The sequence below is a fragment of the Manis pentadactyla genome, chromosome 17 (assembly GCF_030020395.1).
Source record: "Manis pentadactyla isolate mManPen7 chromosome 17, mManPen7.hap1, whole genome shotgun sequence".
Lineage (NCBI taxonomy): Eukaryota > Metazoa > Chordata > Mammalia > Pholidota > Manidae > Manis > Manis pentadactyla.
The window spans coordinates 22,703,388-22,726,874 of record NC_080035.1 but is presented as its reverse complement, the minus strand read 5'-3'; the positions used below and the strand labels follow the sequence as shown (position 1 = coordinate 22,726,874).

Sequence of the window (23,487 nt, the reverse complement as noted above, 5' to 3'; positions counted from 1 at the left end):
GTATTTGTCAAAGTCTCCAATTAGGGATATGCTAGAGCCAGCTTAAACATCATAAAAGAACTGATTCTTAAATTTACGGAAAATGTGCAAGCTGATTGTTAAACTGCTGACAGCTGGAAATCAGCCATAGTGGAAATATTTACACCACAGAAATCAGGAAAAGCAAAAAATAAGGACATCCCTCTCCCCTTTCCCACTTCTTCTCTCAGAGCCAGTTGTTAAATATTCACCAGCACGCTACTGATGGCATATAAACCCAAGGACAATTTGCATCCTTATCTGTTTCTCTCATACCACTACTTCATTGGCAGCTGCTTTCTCAGTTTCCTTTGCTGGCTCCTCCACCTCTACTTGAACTCTAAATTTCACTAGCTGCTTGAGGTCTCTCTTTGATTTTTAAAACTTACCATATTGTGGGATAAATCCCAGAATTTCCAGAATCTCCTGCTGGGCCTTAGTCCATTTACATATCAACAGGTGTTTACTGCTGCAGCCTCTCAGGGCAACGGATAGAGGATGGACAGCCGTTCTCTCCTCTCCTCTGTTCCTGGTGTGTAATCGGTCTGGCATCAGCCAGTCACCAAGAATTTGACAATGGAGTTCCTCCCAGAAGGGGTAGGTGGAATGTAGAAAACACACCGTGTCGGCAGAGCAAAAGTGAGCGCCAGAGGAGACAGATGGGGCCAGGCCTAGCTAGCTAATTTGAGCAGGCTGTGAGTAATAAAAAGCCTTTCTCCCAACCTACGTTTTCCCTTATTTCAGCAATTGTGGAAAGCAGTGTGGAGGTTCCTCAAAAAACTACAAGTAGGAATACTATACAGCCCAGGAATTCCACTTCTAAGAATTTAACAGAAAACAAAATCACTGATTTGAAAAGATACCTGCACCCCTATGTTTACCACTGCATTATTTACAATAGCCAAAATATGGAAGCAACATAAAGGTCCATGAAACAATGAATGGATGTGATACATATACACAATGGAATATTATTCATCCATTAAAAAAAAGGAAATCCTGCCATTTGTGACAATATGGATGGACCTACAGGTTATTATGCTAAGTAAAATAAGCCAGGTCGAGAAAGACAAATACCATATGATTTCACTTATTTGTGGAATATAAAAACAAAATAAAGCAAAATGAATAGAACATTAGTAGACTCCTACACACTGAGAAGTGACTAGTAGTTACCATGGGTGAGGAGTTGGAGTGGATGCATGGAGTGGGTGAGGGGAATAAAAAGACACAAAAATTCTCAATCATAATATAAGTTGGTCATAGGGACGGCAGTACAGAACGGAGAATATAGTCAGTGATTCTGGAACATCTTCCTATGTTGACGGATAGTTACTGCATTAGTGAGGGTGTGTATTTAATGATATGGGTAACTGTTGAACCACTGTGTTGTATACTTTAAACCAATATAAGATTTCATAACAGGCCTGGGGAGCCAAGATGGCGGCGTGAGTAGAGCAGCAGAAATCTCCCAAAACCACATATATCTATGAAAATATAACAAAGACAACCCTTCCTAGAATAAAGACCAGAGGACACAGGACAATATCCAGACCACATCCGCACCTGAGAGAACCCAGCGCCTCGCGAAGGGGGTAAGATACAAGCCCCAGCCAGGTGGGAGCCGAGCGCCCCTCCCCCCAACTCCCGGCGGGAGAAGAATAGGCAGAGCGGGAGGGAGACGGAGCCCAGGACTACCGAGCACCCAGCCCCAGCCATCCGGGCCAGAGTGCAGACACAGTGCATGCGTGGGGCGCTGGATACTAGGGAAAAAGGGCAGCAAGAATGGTAAGCGGGTACCGGAGGCTTGACGCCGGAGGACATAAGAAAAGCGAGCGGCCATTTGTTTTTTTTCTTTGCTGTTTTGTTTTGGCGAGCGCTTTTTAGAAGTCTTAAAGGGACAGGGAACCCAATACTAGGGAAACAGGGCAGCAAGACCCGCGAGTGGGTATTGGAGGCTGGTGCCTGAGAACAAAAGAAAAGTGAGCGGCCAATTCCATTTTTTTTTTTTTTTTTACTGCTTTGTTTTGGCGAGCGCTTTTTGGAAGTCGTAAAGGGATAGGGACCCCAATACTAGAGAAACAGGGCAGCAAGACCGGTGAGCAGATGCCTGAGGCTGGCGCTGGAGAATAAAGAAAAACGAGCGGCCATTTTTTATTTTTTTAATTTTTAAAATTTATTTATTTATTTTTTGTGGTCATTGTTTTGTTTTGGCGGGTGCTTTTTGGAAGTCCTAAAGGGGCAGAGGGGGACACTTAATCCAGAGGTAGGGAATCCGGGGATCTCTGGGCACCCTAACCCCTGGGCTGCAGGGAGCACGGAGGCCCCTTACTGAGATAAATGGCCTCCAGGCTGCTCCCCCTCCAACGCGACTCCACCACTTTGGAGCAGAGGCCCGAGCCAGGCCACGCCCACAGCAACAGCGGAGATTAACTCCATAGCAACCAGGCAGGAAGCAGAAGCCCTGTCTGCGCGCAGCTGCGCAGCACAAGCCACTAGAGGTCGCTGTTCTCCCAGGAGAGGAGGGCCACAAACCAACAAGAAAGGAAGTCCTTCCAACCGTCACTCGTCCCGGCTCTGCAAACTATTCCTATCAACATGAAAAGGCAAAGCTACAGGCAGACAAAGATCACAGAGACAACACCAGAGAAGGAGACAGACCTAACCAGTCTCCCTGAAAAAGAATTCAAAATAAGAATCATAAACATGCTGACAGAGATGCAGAGAAATACGCAAGAGAAATGGGATGAAGTCCGGAGGGACATCACAGATGCCAGAAAGGAGATCGCAGAAATGAAACAAACTCTGGAAGGGTTTATAAGCAGAGTGGATAGGATGCAAGAGGCCATTGATGGAACTGAAACCAGAGAACAGGAACACATAGAGCTGACACAGACAGAGATAAAAGGATCTCCAGAAATTAAACAATATTAAGAGAACTGTGTGACCAATCAAAAAGGAACAATATCCGTATTATAGGGGTAGCAGAAGAAGAAGAGAGAGGAAAAGGGATAGAAAGTGTCTTTGAAGAAATTATTGCTGAAAACTTCCCCAAACTGGGGGAGGAAATAATCCAACAGACCACGGAAATACACAGAACCCCCAACAGAAAGGATCCAAGGAGGACAACACCAAGACATTAATAATTAAAATGGCAAAGATCAAGGACAAGGAAAGAGTTTTAAAGGCAGCTAGAGAGAAAAAGGTCACCTATAAAGGAAAACCCATCAGGCTAATTCAGACTTCTCAACAGAAACCCGAAAGGCCAGAAGAGAATGGCATGATATGTTTAATGCAATGAAACAGAAGGGCCTTGAACCAAGGATACTGTATCCAGCACGACTATTATTTAAACATGATGGTGGGATTAAACAATTCCCAGACAAACAAAAGCTGAGGGTTTCCTTCCCACAAACCACCTCTACAGGACATCTTACAGGGACTGCTATAGATGGGAGCACTCCTAGGAAGAGCACAGAACAAAACACCCAACATATGAAGAATGGAGGAGGAGGAACAAGAAGGAAGAGAAGAAAAGAATCTCCAGACAGTGCATATAACAGCTCAATAAGCGAGCTAAGTTAGGCAGTAAGATACTAAAGAGGCTAACCTTGAACCTTTGGTAACCACAAATTTAAAGCCTGCAATGGCAATAAGTACATATCTTTCAACAGTCACCCTAAATGTCAATGGACTGAATGCACCAATCAAAGGACACAGAGTAACAGAATGGATAAAAAAGCAAGACCCATCTATATGCTGCTTACAAGAAACTCAACTCAAACCCAAAGACATGTACAGACTAAAAGTCAAGGGATGGAAAAACATATTTCAAGCAAACAACAGTGAGAAGAAAGCAGGGGTTGCAGTACTAATATCAAACAAAATAGACTTCAAAACAAAGAAAGTAACAAGAGATGAAGAAGGACACTACATAATGATAAAGGGCTCAGTCAAACAAGAGGATATAACCATTCTAAATATATATGCACCCAACACAGGAGCACCAGCATATGTGAAACAAATACTAACAGAACTAAAGGGGGATATAGACTGCAATGCATTCATTCTAGGAGACTTCAACACACCACTCACCCCAAAGGATAGATCCACTGGGCAGAAAATAAGTAAGGACACGGAAGCACTGAACAACACAGTAGAGCAGATGGACCTAATAGACATCTACAGAACTCTACATCCAAAAGCAACAGGATACACATTCTTCTCAAGTGCACATGGAAGATTCTCCAGAATAGACCACATACTAGGCCACAAAAACAGCCTCAGTAAACTCAAAAACATTGAAATCCTACCAACCAATTTTTCAGACCACAAAGGCATAAAACTAGAAATAAACTGTACAAAGAAAGCAAAAAGGCTCACGAACACATGGAGGCTTAACAACACGCTCCTAAATAATCAATGGATCAATGACCAAATCAAAATGGAGATCCAGCAATATATGGAAACAAATGACAAAAACAACACTAAGCCCCAACTTCTGTGGGAAACAGCAAAAGCAGTCATAAGAGGAAAGTATATAGCAATCCAAGCATATTTAAAAAAGGAAGAACAATCCCAAATGAATGGTCTAATTTCACAATTACCGAAATTGGAAACAGAACAAATGAGGCCTAAGGTCAGCAGAAAGAGGGACATAATAAAGATGAGAGAAGAAATAAATAAAATTGAGAAGAATAAAACAATTGCAAAAATCAATGAAACCAAGAGCTGGTTCTTGGAGAAAATAAACAAAATAGAAAAGCCTCTAGCCAGACATATTAAGAGGAAAAGAGAGTCAACAGAAATCAACAGTATCAGAAACGAGAAAGGAAAAATCAAGACGGAACGCACAGAAATACAAAGAATTATTAGAGAATACTATGAAAACCTATATGCTAACAAGCTGGGAAACCTAGGAGAAATGGACAACTTCCTAGAAAAATACAACCTTCCAAGACAGACCCAGAAAGAAACAGAAAATCTAAACAGACCAATTACCAGCAACGAAATTGAAGCGGTAATCAAAAAACTACCCAAGAACAAAACCCCCGGGCCAGATGGATTTACCTCGGAATTTTATCAGACATACAGGGAAGACATAATACCCATTCTCCTTAAAGTTTTCCAAGAAATAGAAGAGGAGGGGATACTCCCAAACTCATTCTATGAAGCTAACATCACCCTAATACCAAAACCAGGCAAAGACCCCACCAAAAAAGAAAACTACAGACCAATATCCCTGATGAACGTAGATGCTAAAATACTCAACAAAATATTAGCAAACCGAATTCAAAAATACATCAAAACCATCGTACACCATGACCAAGTGAGATTCATCCCAGGGATGCAAGGATGGTACAACATTCGAAAGTCCATCAACATCATCCACCACATCAACAAAAAGAAAGACAAAAACCACATGATCATCTCCATAGATGCTGAAAAAGCATTTGACAAAGTTCAACATCCATTCATGATAAAAACTCTCAGCAAAATGGGAATAGAGGGCAAGTACCTCAACATAATAAAGGCCATCTATGAAAAACCCACAGCCAACATTATACTGAACAGCGAGAAGCTGAAAGCATTTCCGCTGAGATCGGGAACTAGACAGGGATGCCCACTCTCTCCACTGTTATTTAACATAGTACTGGAGGTCCTCGCCACGGCAATCAGACAAAACAAAAAAATACAAGGCATCCAGATTGGCAAAGAAGAAGTTAAACTGTCACTATTTGCAGATGACATGATACTGTACATAAAATACCCTAAAGACTCCACCCCAGAACTACTAGAACTGATATCGGAATACAGCAAAGTTGCAGGATACAAAATCAACACACACAAATCTGTGGCTTTCCTATATACCAACAATGAACCAACAGAAAGAGAAATCAGGAAAACAACTCCATTCACAATTGCATCAAAAAAAATAAAATACCTAGGAACAAACCTAACCAAAGAAGTGAAAGACTTATATTCTGAAAACTACAAGTCACTCTTAAAAGAAATTAAAGGGGACACTAACAGATGGAAACGCATCCCATGCTCGTGGATAGGAAGAATTAATATCGTCAAAACGGCCATCCTGCCCAAAGCAATAGACAGATTTGATGCAATCCCTATGAAACTACCAGCAACATTCTTCAATGAACTGGAACAAATAATTCAAAAATTCATATGGAAAATCCAAGGAACCCGAATAGCCAAAGCAATCCTGAGAAAGAAGAATAAAGTAGGGGGGATCTCACTCCCCAACTTCAAGCTCTATTATAAAGCCATAGTAATCAAGACAATTTGGTACTGGCACAAGAACAGAGCCACAGACCAATGGAACAGACTAGAGAATCCAGACATTAACCCAGACATGTATGGCCAATTAATATTTGATAAAGGAGCCATGGACATACAATGGCGAAATGACAGTCTCTTCAACAGATGGTGGTGGCAAAACTGGACAGCTACATGTAGGAGAATGAAACTGGACCATTGTCTAACCCCATACACAAAAGTAAACTCAAAATGGATCAAAGACCTGAATGTAAGTCACGAAACCATTAAACTCTTGGAAGAAAACATAGGCAAAAACCTCTTAGACATAAACATGAGTGACCTCTTCTTGAACATATCTCCCAGGCAAGGAAAACAACAGCAAAAATGAACAAGTGGGACTATATTAAGCTGAAAAGCTTCTATACAGCAAAAGACACCATCAATACAACAAAAAGGAACCCTTCAGTATGGGAGAATATATTTGAAAATGACACATCCAATAAAGGCTTGACGTCCAGAATATATAAAGAGGTCACACGCCTCAAGAAACAAAAAACAAATAACCCAATTAAAAAATGGGCAGAGGAACTGAACAGATGGTTCTCCAAAAAAGAAATACAGATGGCCAACAGACACATGAAAAGATGCTCCACATCGCTAATTATCAGAAAAATGCAAATTAAAACTACAATGAGGTATCACCTCACACCAGTAAGGATGGCTGCCATCCAAAAGACAAACAACAACAAATGTTGGCGAGGCTGTGGACAAAGGGGAACCCTCCTACACTGCTGGTGGGAATGTAAGTTAGTTCAACCATTGTGGAAAGCAGTATGGAGTTACATCAAAATGCTCAAAACAGACTTACCATTTGACCCAGGAATTGCACTCCTAGGAATTTACCCTAAGAATGCAGGAGCCCAATTTGAAAAAGATATATGCACCATGTTTATCGCAGCACTATTTACAACAGCCAAGAAATGGAAGCAACCTAAGTGTCCATCAGTAGATGAATGGATAAAGAAGACGTGGTACATATACACAATGGAATACTACTCAGCCATAAGAAAAGGGCAAATCCAACCATTTGCAGCAACATGGATGGAGCTGGAGGGTATTATGCTCAGTGGAACAAGCCAAGCAGAGAAAGAGAAATACCAAATGATTTCACTCATCTGTGGAATATAAGAACAAAGGAAAAACTGAAGGAACAAAACAGCAACAGAATCACAGAACTCAAGAATGGACTAACAGGTACCAAAGGGAAAGGGACTGGGGAGGATGGGTGGGTAGGGTGGGATAAGGGGGGGCAGAAAAAAAGGGGTATTAAGATTAGCATCCATAGCGGGGTGGGAGAAAGGGGAGGGATGTACAACACAGAGAAGACAAGTAGTGATTCTACAACAGTTTGCTACGCTTTTGGACAGTGACTGTAAAGGAGTATATAGGGGGGACCTGGTATAGGGGAGAGCCTAGTAAACAAAGTATTCGTCATGTAAGTGTAGATTAATGATTAAAAAAAAAAAGCAGTTCCTGTGTGGTGACCTCCAATGAGTTCTATACAATGATATAAAGGGCATATAAAAGTGTAGGCAAAGGGTCTGTTTGTGTTTATACAGAGGATCAAAGCCTAATTTGGCTACCCCGAAAATTAACTAAGATACGATATGAAAAAGAACTTCCAACATCAGCAGTCTTGGGAAGACTCATGACAGAAGATGATCAGCAAAAAAAAAACTCCAACAAAGATCCACGCACTGCCACAGGTGTAGATGCACTCATCCCACCAGTTCCTGGACTTGCCATGGGAATGATGAAGGATATATCTAAGCTGGCCTGTGCATACAGTAAAACAACAAATTTGACTGGATCTATACTGTTGGAACTCAACCAAGAATTAGGAGAAGTGCAAATTGTAGCACTCCAAAATCTTACAACCACAGACTATTTATCGTTAAAAGAACATATGGGATATGAACAGTCCCCAGGAATGGTTGTTCTAGTTTATCTGAATTCTCTCAGACTGTTTAAGTTCAGTTGGACAATATCCACCATATCATAGATAAGTTTTCACAAATGCCTAAGGTGCCAAACTGGTTTTCTTGGTTTCACTGGAGATGGCTGGTAATTATAGGTATGCTTTGGTTAGGTAACTATATTCCTATTATGTTAATGTGTGTGCACAATTTAATTAGTAGTTTAAAACCTATCCATGCTGAAGTTACTCTACAAGAAGATATGTCAAAGAAATAATCAATCTTCCCAGGTTTTCTTCTGCCTGCTACTTCTATAGCTTTTCTTCTTCCTACCTAATCACAACCTTTAAATAGAACTCGTGCCACATGTCGACTTTACCGAGTATCATAACTCCTCCAAGTGGTAAAGATACCTCAAGACAAATGCTGGGCATAGAAGCCACAGGGCATAAATATGCAAAGAAGTAAAAGCTAACCTTTTCAAACAATAAGGCTTCTCTCTCACTTACCAACTTAACATTTCCCTGTATGGCCCCGGAAGATGACTGGTTAGCCAGAGACGGGCAAGATTCCTCAAGGGAGGAACAACCTAAGACAGGCACAGTCGCAGGGGGGTCATCAGGTGAGAAAATGGGGATCAACAGAGGTGAGGCTTAGAAACTTACCCCCGCCCTGTTCTGAGAGAAATCTTCTGCATCTGTGGATGTTTTATTGCCCTTGTCTAGCTCGGATTAACACATAGTCTACAGGCACACACCTGATCATCTACATTTGCTCTCTTACAACACTAAACTCTGTTTTCTACCTTTATCTCATATCTACCTACCACTTCAGCATTTTATTAAAAATAATAATAATAGAGAAATGTGGTATCCACATATAAATGAAGTTTAAAAATCAAATGAATATTCATATTTGAACTGACTGTTTATAGTTCATAATGCATGAGCAAAACCGAAAGCTTCTGTGATGACTGCCCTTGCACTGTTCACCATGTAACTTATTCACTATGTAAGAATTTGTTCTCCATGTAAGAATTTTTTCGTTATGCATCAGAAGATTGGAGACTGACGAAAATTAGGCTTGGGGTGGATTAATGATTGTGCATTGAGTATTGACCCCCCTATACAGAAATTTATTGTTGTTAACAACTATTTGATCAATAAATATGAGAGATGCCCTCACACACACACACAAAAAAAACATATATATATATATATATATATATATATATAAACACACTTCCAATTGTAAAATAAATAAGTAACCGGGATGTAATGTATAGCATAAGGAATATAGTCAAAATATTGTAACAACTTGGTATGGTGATAGCTGGTACCTAGAATTATCATGTATATAAATGTTGAATCACTGTGTTGTACACCTGAAACTAATGTAATACTGTGTGTCAACTACCCTTCAATAAAAAATAATTGTCTACAAAAAAAAAAAAAAAGAGTTGGGCCTGAAGCTGAGGGTGCAATTGTTTCCTATAAGAAGAGGCTGGTCAAGTGCCAAGTGATTTCCCTCATCTGTGGAGTGTAACAACGAAGCAAAACTGAAGGAGCAAAGCAGCAGCTGACTCACAGACTCCAAGAAGGGACTAGCGGTTACCAAAGGGGAGGGGTGTGGGAGGGCAGGTGGAGAGGGAGGGAGACGGGGATTGAGGGGTATTATGTTTAGTACACATGGTGTGGGGGATCACGGGGAGAACAGTGTAGCACAGAGAAGGCAACAGTGGATCTGTGGCATCTTACTACACTGATGGACAGTGACTGCACTGGGGTATAGATGGGAACTTGATAATATGGGTAAATGTAGTAACCGCATTGTTTTTCATGTGAAACCTTCATAAGAGTGTATATCAATAATACCTTAATAAAAATTTTTTGGAAATAATAAAATAAAGTTCAAATAAAAAATAAAAATAAAAAAAAAGATTGTATATCAATGATACTTCAATAAAAAAATTTAATTCATTAAATTAAATATAAAAGGAAAACCAGAAACCTATGGTAGGCTAACTTTAACCAAGTGTCTATATATTAACTTTAAAAACTTTCACTAAAGTTATCCATAAATACATATATAACTTTCTATATTTAATTAGTTATTTGTTCAAATAGCTAAATTTATATTCATAATCAGAACATTACATGTGCAGCACTGTGGCATAATTTTACTTTCCATTTGGCATTTTGTAGAACATCTTTAGCTACCTGCTTTCACTGCTCTGGCAAAAGGAAGATGCCAGATGCCATTCTATCAGAATGCTTGCAAATCTAGGGACCCCAATGTCATAATATAGACCAGAGCATTGCAAACTAATCTAGTGAAGGACTATGATTTTTATTGTGGTTGTTGATTCTGGTGTTAATTTCTAATCAGGTGTAGATTGTTACTTTTGTAAAATACAGAAACAAATTTTGAGGTACTGTCAAACTGCTAAAAGAGTTTCTTAATATTTATTCAATTTCAGCATTTAATATGTACTTGTTCCCAACCAGACAGTAAGTAGGACTGGTATAGATCATTCAGTATGAAGGTAACAAGCCTGGAGAACAGAACTGTAAAGAATTAATTCAAGGTAAACTTAAAGCACTCTCTAGAAATTTGAGGCAATTTGTACTTAAAAAAGAATGGAATGCTAGAAAGTAATCAGTCCTATAATAAAAAGCCAAGGACTAAGAAGGCTACAGGGATGGGTAGGCATAGAGAGCAAATGATAGCCAATAACTACACATTGTCTCTGTTGTGCTGACAGCTTATGACTACTCATATAGAACCATTCATCCCAGGCTTCCAGACAGGCATTTCACCACTAATTTCAATAAATGAGTTCCATAGTGAAATGGGGAGGAATGCTGTTTGCCTCAATAAAATGTAAATAATCAATACAGATAGATGGTCTCCAACTTATGATGGTCTGACTTACATATTTCAACTTTATGATGGTGCAAAGCAATATGTATTCAATAGAAATCATACTTTTTTCCAGGGTTAGTGATATGTGGTACAATAGTCTCTTGTGATGCTGGGCAGCAGCATGGAGGAGCAGCTCCCGGTCAACCATGTGACCACAAGGGTAAACAACTGACACATTCACGATTCTGTATCTATTCAGCCATTCCATTTTTCACTTTCAGTACAGTATTCAACAAATTATATGATATTCAACAATACTATAAAATAGGCTTTGTGTTAGATGATTTAAGGAAGGCTAGTCTAAGCTATGATGTTTGGTAGGTTAGATGCATTAAATGAATTTTCAACATATGATATTTCCAACTTAAGATGGATTTATCAGGAAATAAATGCACTGTAAGTTGAGAAGACCTGTAAATGGCTGATCCTTTCTTGAGCAAACCTTTCAAAAGAACATCTAGTCTAATACACATATATATTTCTGGCCTTTATGATTAAAACATTACTATTATATCTCATTTCCTTCCTGCAGTCTCTATTCTACACTCTTAAAATTTGAGCTACAAATGTATAAGCCATTACAGAAAGGTATTCAAGATCTCAGGGAGGACTTCAACAAAAAGACAGAAAACCTGAAAAGAGCCACTCAGAGCCAAAGAATACAGTATCTGAAATGAAACATATAATGAAGGGATTTTAAAGTAGGTTATGTCATGTAGAGGAGATGCTAAATGAAGTAGAAATTAGAGAAGAGGAAAGACAACAAACTAAGGAACAGAGAAAATAAAGGATCTCTAGGAATGAAAGAATGATAAGAGAGCTATATGACCAATGCAAATGAAACAATACCAGAAAGAGAGGAAAAAGACAAAGGGATAGAAAGTCTCTTTAAAGAAATAATTGTTGAAAACTTCCCCAATATGGGGAAGAAAATAGATGCTCAAGTCATGGAAGCACAGAGACCCCTAACAAAAGGAACCACAGGAAGACAACACCAAGATATATAATAATTAAAATGGCAAAAATCAAGGATAAGGAGAGAGTGTTAAAAGCAGCCAGAGAGAGAAAAAAGTTTACTTACAAAGGAAATCCCTCTCAACAGAAATTCAACAGTTGAAATTCTTCTCAACAGAAATTCTACAGGGCAGAGGGAATGACATGATATAGTTAATGTACTGAAACAGGAGGACCTCCAAGCAAGAAACCTCTACCTAGCAAGATTATCATTTAAATCTGAAGCAGGTATTAAACAATTACCAGATAAACAAAAGTTGAAAGAATTTGCCACCACTAAGCCAGTCTTACACAAGATGTTAAAGGGAATGCTGTAGATGGAAATGACACTAAGGCTTAATAGCTTTCCCAGAGAAAATAAACCCACAGTAAAGGCAGCAGATGAACTAATTACCAAGAAAGTATGAAATTAAAACAAAACAAAAGAAGCAAAATCAACTACAAACATAATCAGTCAAGGGATACACAAAAAGTTCAGAATATGCCATCTAATACAAAAAATGTGGGGGAGGAAGAAGAAAGAAAAAAAAGTACCTCTAAATTGTGTTTGAAATAGAGTAATTAGCAATTTAAGATAGATTATTGCACAGTAAAGAAGGTATCCTTGAACATTTGGTAACCACAAAACTAAAGCTTACAATAAGTAAACACACATAAAAATAAATAAATTAAGAAAAGAGAGAGAAATTCAATTACAACATTAAATAATACAATCAATAAGAGAAGAGTATAAGAGAGGAAGAAGGAACAGAGAGGAGCTATAAAAATAAACAGACAGAAATTAATAAAATGGCAGTAAGTACACATCTTACTTAAGGTACTCATGGTAAGTACCTTAAATGTAAATAGACTGAATGCACCAATCAAGACTAGAGTGGCAGAATGGAAAAGGAAACAAAACTCATCTATATGCTGCCTACAAGAGACTCATTTCAGACCCAAAGACATATACACTCTAAAATGAAGGGATGGAAAAAGATAGTCCATGCAAATAACAGGGAGAAAAAAAGCAGGAGTCACAGTACTTGTATCAAACAAAATTGATTTCAAAACAAAGAAAGTAACAAGAGACAAAGGACATTACATAATGATAAAGGGGTCAGTCCAACAAAAGGATACAGCCATTATAAATATCTATGTACCCAGCATAGGACCACCTAAATAAGTAAAACAAATACTAAAAGAATTAAAGTGGAAACAGGTTTTAACACCTTCATTTTAGGAGACTTCAACACACCACTCACATCAATAGACAGATCAACCAGACCGAAAATAAATAAGAAAACAGAGGCACTGACAATATATTAGATCAGATGGACTTAGAAATCTATAGAACATTCCACCCAAAAGCAGCAGGATACACGTTTTTCTCAAGCGTACATGGAATGTTCTCCAGAATACATCACATACTAGGCCACAAGAAGAGCCTCGATATATTAAGAGATTGAAATTGTATCAAGCAGCTTCTCAAACTACAATGGTATGAAACTAGAAATAAATTACAAAGGCTAAACAACATGCTTCTAAATAATCAATGGATCAATGGACAAATTAAAACAGAAATCAAACAATACATGGAGACAAATGAAAACAAAAACACAACAGCCCAAAACCTCTGGGAGGTGGCAAAGGCAGTTCTAAAAGGAAAGTATGTTGCAGTACCATCTTACCTCAAGAAACAAGAACAATCCCAAATAAACAGTCTAAACTCACAACTAAAGAAACTAGAAAAAGAACAACAAATGAAACCCAAAGTTAGTAGGAGGAGGGACACAATAAAGATCAGAGCAGAAACAAACAAAATAGAGGAGAATAAAACAGTAGGAAAAAAAAATCAGTGAAATCAAGAGCTGATTCTTTGAGAAACTAAAAATAGGTAAACCCCTAGCCAGACTTATCAAGGAAAAAAATAGAGCATACACAAATAAAGAAAATCAGAAATGAAGAAGGAATAGTCACAACAGATACCACAGAAACACAAAGAATTATTAGAGAATACTATGAAAAATTATATACCAATACATTAGACAACCTAGAAGAAATGGAAAAATTGCTAGAAAAATACAACCTCCTAAGATTGACCCAGGAAGAAACAGAAAATCTGAACAGACCAATTGCTGGCAATTAAATTGAACTGGTAATCAAAAAACTCCCAACAAACAAAAATCCAGGATCATATAGCTTCACAGCTGAATTCTACCAAACATTTCAAGAGGAGCGAATACTCACCCTTCTTAAAGTATTCCAGTAAGTAGAAGAGGAGGGAATACTTCCAAATTCATTCTATGAGGCCAGAATCACTCTTGTACCAAAACCAGACAAAGATACTACAAAAGAGAAAAATATAGACCAATCTCCCTGATAAACACAAATACAAAAATCCTCAAAAAAATATTACAAAGCAAATTCAACAACACATCAAAAAGATCATCCATCATGACCAAGTGTGATTTATTTCGGGGATGCAAGGATGGTATAATATTTGTAAATCAATCAATCATCATCCACCACATCAACAAAAAGAACAAAAATCACATGATCATCTCAATAGATGCTGAAAAGCATTTGACAAAATTCAACACCCATTCATGATTTAAAAAACTCTCAACAAAATAGGTATAGAGTGCAAGTACCTCAACATAATAAAGGCCATATATGACAAACGCACAGCCAACATCATACTTAATAGCGAAAAGCTGAAAACTTTTCCTCTAAGATCAGGAACAAGACAAGGATGCCCACTCTCCCCGCTTTTATTCAACATAGTACTGGAGGTCCTAGCCACGACAATCAGACAACACAGAGAAATAACAGGCATCCAAATTGGTAAGGAAGAAGTTAAACTGTCACTGTTTGCAGATGACATGATATTATACATAGAAAATCCTAAAGAATCTACCAGAAAACTACTAGAACCAATAACTGAATTCAGCAAAGTTGCAGGATACAAAATTAATACACAGAAATCTGTTGCATTCCTATACACAAACAGTGAACTAGAAGAAAGATAAATCAGGAAAACAACTTCATTTACAATTGCATCAAAAAGAATAAAATACCTAGGAATAAACCTAACCAAGGAGGTGAAAGACCTATAGTCTGAAAACTATAAGACACTCATGAGAGAAATTGAAGTAGACACCAAAAAATGGAAATCTATCCCATTCTCATGGATAGAAGTATTAATAATACCAAAATGGCCTCCCCAAAGCAATTTACAAAGTCAATGCAATCCCTATCAAAATCCCAACAACAAATATATAAGCCTAACTTACCTGACTTGAAACTTGATTAAAAGAAAACAAAAGCCAAAAAGACAGCTAGCAAAAGCCTAATTCATGTGAATTACCCATCAACAATTAACATTGTATCTACTAACGTCTAAATATATTAATATTTGAATATTATATGAAATTTGAAATTATGCAGTACTGATAATCAAATAAATGCTACTTCTCACAAAACCCACTGGAAATAGGGTAATGGAACTCCATAAAAGTAGTGTATGTAGTATAGTCTGAATTTTATTCTGCCAATGATAAGAGTCAATGGAGTACTTTCAGCAGATTTGTGTTTTGAAAGATCACTGACTACAATGGAAAATGGGATGATAAAGTTCTGCAGTCAGTTGAGGGTTGATGAGGTCCTGAAGTAGGGTAGTGGGGGTGGAGAAGAAGAGATGGTGAATAGATGGTCTGCTGCTGTCATTGCTCATGACGATGACAGTGGATAGTGCTGGTGCTGGCAGGACTATCACTACGGAGGCCTACAGGCCAAGCACTGAGCTTACCACTTTAAATGCATTATCAAATTTTATCTTCTCAACAACCCTGTAACTTAGGTCCTGTTACTATTTCCCCATTCTCTAATAAAGAAATTAAGGTTTAAGAGACTGTGTTACTTTTGACCTAACATTCAACTTGTAAATACAAGAGTTGTGAATCAAGTTGGTGATAGAATCTGTTGTATTTATCTGCCCCAGCACCCTGTCCAATTCTCCCATGCTTGTGGCCATGGGGGCTGCGGGGGGAAACAGTGGTGGGAACTATTCCTTCCTCTTTACATATAATCCTGATGAAATCAATTAAGATGTCCTATGCTTTCCTGACTAAGAAGGGAGCAGATAAAGACATAAGGAGATGGAAGGTCTTTTTCTATTTAATCTCCCAGGTATGAAGACTATATGCTTGTGTCTAAGATACATTTTCTTATTCTCTTTTACCTCATATTAATGGAGATTTGACACCAACAGCTGTAGTGCTTGTTTTTCCAAGGCTCTTTGGGTTTCTATCCCAGCCATTCCACATACGCCAATACAAGCAACTCCAGGGCACTCAGTTAAGCTTGGAGAACCAATAATTATATGATGAAAAGTATCTTGTCTTTTCCAAAGTGAGATGAGTTTACTTCCAAAAGTGAGATGAGTTTTTAATGTGCATATCTTTATATGTCTTCATTCACCCTTATATATAGACCTTATGTTACACCTGGAGCTACCTGGGCCAACCTTTGCTACAATATGAAGAAAGTTTGTCACCACACAAAAAAGCAGAATTCAGAGACAGAGACAGACTTCCCAGTTATACGAGCCAATAAATACCTTTTATGCTTGTTAGCATTTCTGTGGCTTACATCTTCAAGCAAAGTAATTTAGAAATTGGTGGCAGGAAATAGGGTGATACAAATGACAGAACCTAAAATGTAAAGCTTGTTTAGTAAAGGAAGGGTGCAGTGTACTGAAAGTCTCCTTATGTCCTAACAGGAAGCTGGAACTCCTCATTGTGCAGTTAAACTGTACCCTAATTAGGCTGATGCTTTAAAGAACTTGGTCTGAAGATCTGTTGCTATGTGTTGGTGCCTTACTTCTTACTGCCTTCAGTAAGTTCTATAAAAAGAGACAAGTTGGCAAATTTGAAAGGAAAGGACACGGATAGAACTAGCTAAGTGGCACTCTTCTCAACTATTACCAACAAGCCAAAAAAAGATTGAGGATCAGATAATTGTGCTTCTATGAACCAAGGGACAGAAAAGGTTCAGTGGGAGATGAGACTGGGTCCTGGAAAGGGGAAACTTGATCACTTATCACCATGTCCAACATTTATGAATGTCAGATGAGTTCTGAGTTCCTGTATTTGTTTAGTTTAAATCTCCTTTTCATAGAAATATCTCTATTTTAATTCTGTTCATATTTTTCTAAGTCTTTACCCTTTATATAACTGAGTGATAGTCTATATCCTACTTTCTAAAATTCTGATACAAAATATAGAGAAACATAAAAAGAAAAACTGGTAACATATTTAGTTTACAAAATAAGCTACACAAACAAGGAGATGGCAGCAGAGTATGACTTTATGGTAGTTAGTCTGTCCGTTCTTCTCACAACACCTCTTGTTCCCACTCAGAACGAGTTAAGGTTATTCTGGTCTTATTTAGATTCAGAAAGTTAGAACAGTAAAGTCACTGTGTCAAGGCATTCCTTCCTCCTATATCTGGCCAACCCCTATATCTCCCATGATAACAGAAAGAATCAAACCTACTCTGTCTTTCCCAAGCTGAAACTTAAAATATATATTTCCAGTGGACATAATTTTAAATAGTATTTATGTATCACTGAAGTGAAATATTGAAAACTTAAGGTGTATGATGACATGAAAACTGATTTTTCAAAGTTGGCTTGATATCTAGCAACTATTTATAATATCTAGTGTATAAAACTAATTTTAAAAATCTATATATATGAGCCATTGGGAACACAACTCTATCACAAACTGGTTAATTAAATCTTCCCAGGTTGACATCTAGTCGTGTCATATCAAATAGAACACTTTAACTAGTGATTACTTCTCAGAAAACAATGTAATCCAACCTCATTTGTTTCAGAATATTGATAAAGAATGTCGACTAGAATTACATTTGATTTCAATTTAAAGATACAACAACAAAAAATTAATGCTGAGAGAAAATCTCTAAGAAAGTACATGTGATGATCAATTACCTCTGGTTTTAAAAAATTCAGAATAAAGAAATGATAATACTCTTTGTTCTGCTAGATAAAATTACATATCATAATGTGAAAATAAATGTGTTACTAACCTGCATTAAATTTGTCAGAAGTACATTAAGAGATCTCTGTTTTTTTCAACAAGCCTGACTCAATACACAGAATCTGATAAGACCGAGGGTGCCCATACAGCAAGCATCCCCAACAGTCCTGTCCCCTTCATTGCAATAGGTTTACATGAAGTCAAGAGAATATAGAAAACATCTACAAGCACAATAATCTTCGGTCTATACACATATCAATTTACTGTCCAGTTGTTCGTGTTTATGTGTGTTATTGTCAGTTTTTCCTGAGCGATGTCAACATCACCAGAGAAAGGGTTTACAGTTAGAGGAACTGCTAGTGACAGTCAGCTTCTGGCCAGACACTTGAAACAACAAAATAGTAAACCAAGCAGTGCTTTCAAGTCTGTCTGATTCCTAGCCATTCAAAACAACTAGTTGGTTTTATTTTGGCAATAAAACTTTGAAACAAAGTTCAAAGGACTACATACTATCAGACATTGTAAACATGAGAGATCATGTCTGATTGCAGTATTCAAACTGCTTCTGTAAGTTTTTATACTTCGTTCTGTTTTGTTTACAGTAAGTCATTAAAATCCTTTAAAATAAGTATTTCTATGCCCCTTTAGTTTGTGGTTTCTGCTGTTTCACAAACTAGACAGTAAGCTTCATTGGGGCAAGAGCTATAAAACCCATCCATTTTCCTTAATTTTTTGAATAGTATTTTATTATATTTTGTATCCCCACCACTTACCATGGACCTAGTACAAATAAATACTACATAAAATACTGCCTTTATAGAATATGTAATTCCTCAAACCACATACAATGTAGTCTTACTTCGGTCTCAAACCCATTTCCACCTTGCAGACAAACATTTTTTCTTAAAGTACCAAACAAGCCTCATTGCTCTCATACCAAAAGCCCTTTCCTGGCTTTGCCTTGCCATCTGGATAAAACAGTAACTCCCCAGGACAAAATCCTCTTGATCTGGCTCCAGCCTACCACGTCTACCTCTGGCCCTCTACCCCGTCTCTTCCACACCCGACCAAGCACAGTGAGCTGGCGTTCTGATGCCTCCAAGCCTGGACACCCAGAGCTCCCTCTGCTTGGGCTGCCCTTACCCCAGTACTCCTCCTGTGACTTGTCAGAATGCCAACACTTCTAAAAGTCTTCTGCCCATCTCCCATCTTGGTTAGCTGCCCTTCCCACATAGTACTTTTAGGAAAGAATAAAAATTTTGCTTCTCTGAGAATAATGGTCACCAAGTACGAGAAAAACTAACGTAAGCTGGGAGGTGGTAATTTCTGGTGTTAGGATGACCACAGGTAAATATGAGTTGGGATAAAATTTAAGGGTGTGTGAAAATATTAGAAATAACAAATTTATTGAATTTTGGAATTTATGAAGCCACAGGTTATATTTCTTGTGAAAATCAAGGGCCTGGAATAATACTAGAGAGTCCATGTTTTTCTCACATTCTAGTTGATTCTGTCATTTCAGTAATAGTGACATAAATACAATACATTCTATTAAAACAATATCCTATATTTACAGACATGTTGATAAATTTTTGTCTCCTCAGAAGTAAATCTAACATTTATGTTCATTTATGAGCATAGATTCATGTCATGTATGCTAATTAACTTAGTATATTTTCCCAAGTAGAATACTAATACTATTTCATTCTGTGGGATAGGATGTGTTCTGTGAGAACTAAAGCAGTATAGATACATGGGTCACAGCAGAATTATTATTCTCAGTTTCGATCTCATTATGATTTAGGAGATACTATAGGAATCAAAAACAACAAATGTAGGAACACAGAAAGATAAAAGGAAATCAAGTTTCCCTGACTGAAATAGTATAAAGGGAGGTTGAGAGAAATATCAAAAAGTCAAAGTTCTGAAGAAGTAGTAGTCTCCTGCTAGCCTTATGAAAGCAAACAAACATGTTATAACTGCCTATAGAGGGGGTCATGTGGTAAGGACCAGTGAGCTTGTAAGAGAACCTCAAGCCTTAGGCAAGATCACAGCCCCAAATGAAGTCTTGATTTCAGAAGTAAGACCTTGAGCAGAGGCCGCAACTAAGCTGTGCCTAGACTCATGACCCACAAAACTATGAGATAACAAATTTACATTGTTTTAAGCTACTGACTTTGTGGTAATTTATTAAACAGTAACAGAAAAACAATACTTTGTGCTTTATAACCAAGAAAATATTGCTTTTACATGTGTGTGCTTACAAATCTCATATACATCAAACATTTGCTTTTTCCAACAATATATTGACTTTTCTATATAATCTAGCAACAAACTTCCATTTTCATGAAGGCTGGATATTTCAAATTTGTTATAAAAGCATTTTAAACTGAATTTAAAAGTATATTTCCCTAACTTTTTGGAACCATATTTTTAAAACTTACTATTTTAGAAAGTATTTATTATATCTCATGCTTGGAAAAGAAGATACAAATTTAACATACTTATTTCTCCTTTCACTGTTTATGTCAATCACTGAAATATATCATATTAAGGAATACACCATGTTATGGGAGCATATTCACCCATTTTGTGAGTATTTTCATAAAACACGTGGAAAAGGAAGAGATAGACTAATTTCACAAAGTAAGTTATATAAAATTATATCATAATAAATTCTCCAACATAACAATCTATCTTCATAGCTAAGTCTGTCATCTAGTGAAGTTGTGGGGAAGAGTTTGGTAATATCACCTGTCATGTAATTAAAGGGCAAAATAAGCTGCCATTTAGTATTTTCAGAATGTAATAATTAAAATTTTCTTCTGTGCTTTTGTCAAATGGATTTAAACATGTAAACAACCAAATAAAGGTTCACATTGTCACTTGTTTCACTAAACCTTTTATTGTACAATTCCAAATAAAGCTTGGTCTTTTAAAAGGAAATGTACTTTAAGTTAGCCTACCTTCCACACTCAAAGTCCCCATTTTAGACTCCAAGAAATCAAATAATGTACTTGGTGCTGACGGCCTTGCATTTCCCAGTTCCTCTTCATCTTCAGATCTTATTCGCCCCCTGCCTTTTCCTTTACCTTCAAAGAAGCAAGACATTTATATTGTACATGCAAAAACAAAAGAAGAAAATACACTAAAATATAATTATCAGTCATGTTAAGTAGGATTTTGTATTTCTTTTCATATTTTTCATGTACACTTTACATCTTTTATAAGTTTTTAAATGATTATATTAATTAGAACTGTTAGTGCCCTAAATGACTTATCCAGAAATTTGAATTTCTTCATGCAAATTATCTTTTAGGGAAAAAAATCATTTTCATAAGTTTCCTATAATCACTTATGTTCTCTATTACTTACAACAACCCTGTGAAATATTATTAGAGTTACTTTATATAAATAGGAAAACAATGAAACTTGGAGTAACCTGTACAGGTCTCTGTGGATCCAAAACTTGTGATCCCCGCATTTACCACATTGGTAAATGGAGTTACAGCCCTCACAGCAATAAAACCCAGCCTGTCAACAACACATATTTCTCTAAAGAGCAAATGACACTATCTGTCACATTGTTTAACGAATTATACCTCTCAGAGGTGGACCTGTAACAGGTTTCTGTTTATTGCTATTAAGAAGTACATTCAGTGCTGCTTCTAAATTGTTGCCATTATCCATAAGAGCTTGCCTCGATGCTTCCTTACTGAAGCCCATTTCTGTTATGTGCTTCAGGGCCTTCTCATCAACCTGTACAGAATGAAGAGAAAAGTTATGCTGATGGCCGATAAAGCAAGGTATAAGTTTTTAACTACATATTATTTTTTAACTAAAAACTACATCTCATGCTTATGGAAAAAAATGTAATGCTAATACAATATTCACTTGCTGTTTTCTCATACCAGAAGTCAAGGAGAATCTGTATGATATGTGGCAGTGTGCCTTGAGTACTCTCTGACTTCATGATTATTATTACAAATGCAAACAAAAACAAAAACAGGAAATTTTACATGTCAAAGTAAGGCTTCTGAAAATAATACAGAGAGTGAAAATTACCAAATAAAAATTTTTCTTCATTGATTATTGAGGAAATATAATTTATATAGCACCTCTCCAAAAAATGAAGCTGACAAAATGGCATCATCTTAGTAGCTTCTTTTTTAAACTATTGTTCCAGTATTCTGCGTTATATTTATTAGCAATACCATCTATGATACTTTGACAGCATGTACCACAAATAGGAAAATCCACTTTACAAATGCCAGAACTGAAAATCTTGGAAAATCTAGAACTGAGCAGAATTTGAGAAATACTTAAGCAACATAAACATATCCTGTAAAGAAATTTATTAAACCATAAACATCTGGAGGATACATAACTTTTCTATATCTAAGAGTAGAGATGATTAGGCTTTAGACAGCACTCTGATACCTGTGTAGACATTGATAAGAGCACAGGACTTTTTCCCAAACCCTGACTGTATCCTTCTAAACACAGAATCCTAACTAAACACAGGTAGATGCTATCAATCAACCAGTAGACATGTGTGAAAACCTACATACCTACAGTAGATAGGTTAAAGTAAACATAAAAGGACTAGATATCAAAACTATTATTTATCCAGTTTATTCAAAAACTTATCTGAATAAGAAAATTTATCTGAATAAAAAAATCAAATTCTAAAACTTTGCTTCTCTCAATTAACTCCCAAATAAGTATCTAATTCAGAATGTTGTTCTATACATAGAACTTGACCAAAAACATTTTGAATAAAAAAATTAACCCCAATCTTGGTAAAACTTATTTCACCTTCCTTGATTTGTAATTAATGAAACTCTCAAGGCCATCCTCTGAAAACTCTAGGGGAGGATCACCCTTGCTTCTCTTTGAGCTTCTGCTGTTTGCTGACAATCCTTGGCATTCTTTGGCTTTTAGACACATCACTCCAGTCACATGGCTATCTTCTCTTTGAATGATTTCAGGTTACTTTCCCTCTACATGTGTCTGTCTCGGTATCTACATTTTTCTCTATTTATATAAATAAGGAGAACAGTAATATTGGATTAGGGCCCACCCTAATGACCTGTTTTTAACTTGGTATCTCTGTAAAGATGCTATTTCCAAATAAAGTCAGATTTTAAGATACTGTTGGTTAGGAATTCAACATATCATAGGGATAAAATTTAACCTATAATACCATCTATTATCAAAAGTTATTTTAAGGA

At 37.0% G+C, this 23,487-nt stretch overlaps 1 protein-coding gene across 4 annotated transcripts in view; it reads right to left on the bottom strand.

Annotated features, from left to right (window-relative positions):
• TDRD3 (tudor domain containing 3) overlaps positions 1–23,487 on the bottom strand; it is a 212,781-nt gene that overhangs the window by 41,226 nt on the left and 148,068 nt on the right. For all 4 annotated transcript variants that reach the window (XM_036893643.2, XM_036893641.2, XM_057494583.1 and 1 more), the window contains exons 9-10: positions 21,856–22,012; positions 21,220–21,345 (exon numbers count right to left, since the gene is read on the bottom strand). In XM_036893643.2, the coding sequence (XP_036749538.2) occupies positions 21,220–21,345; positions 21,856–22,012 (283 nt within the window). The remainder of the gene's footprint in view (positions 1–21,219; positions 21,346–21,855; positions 22,013–23,487) is intronic.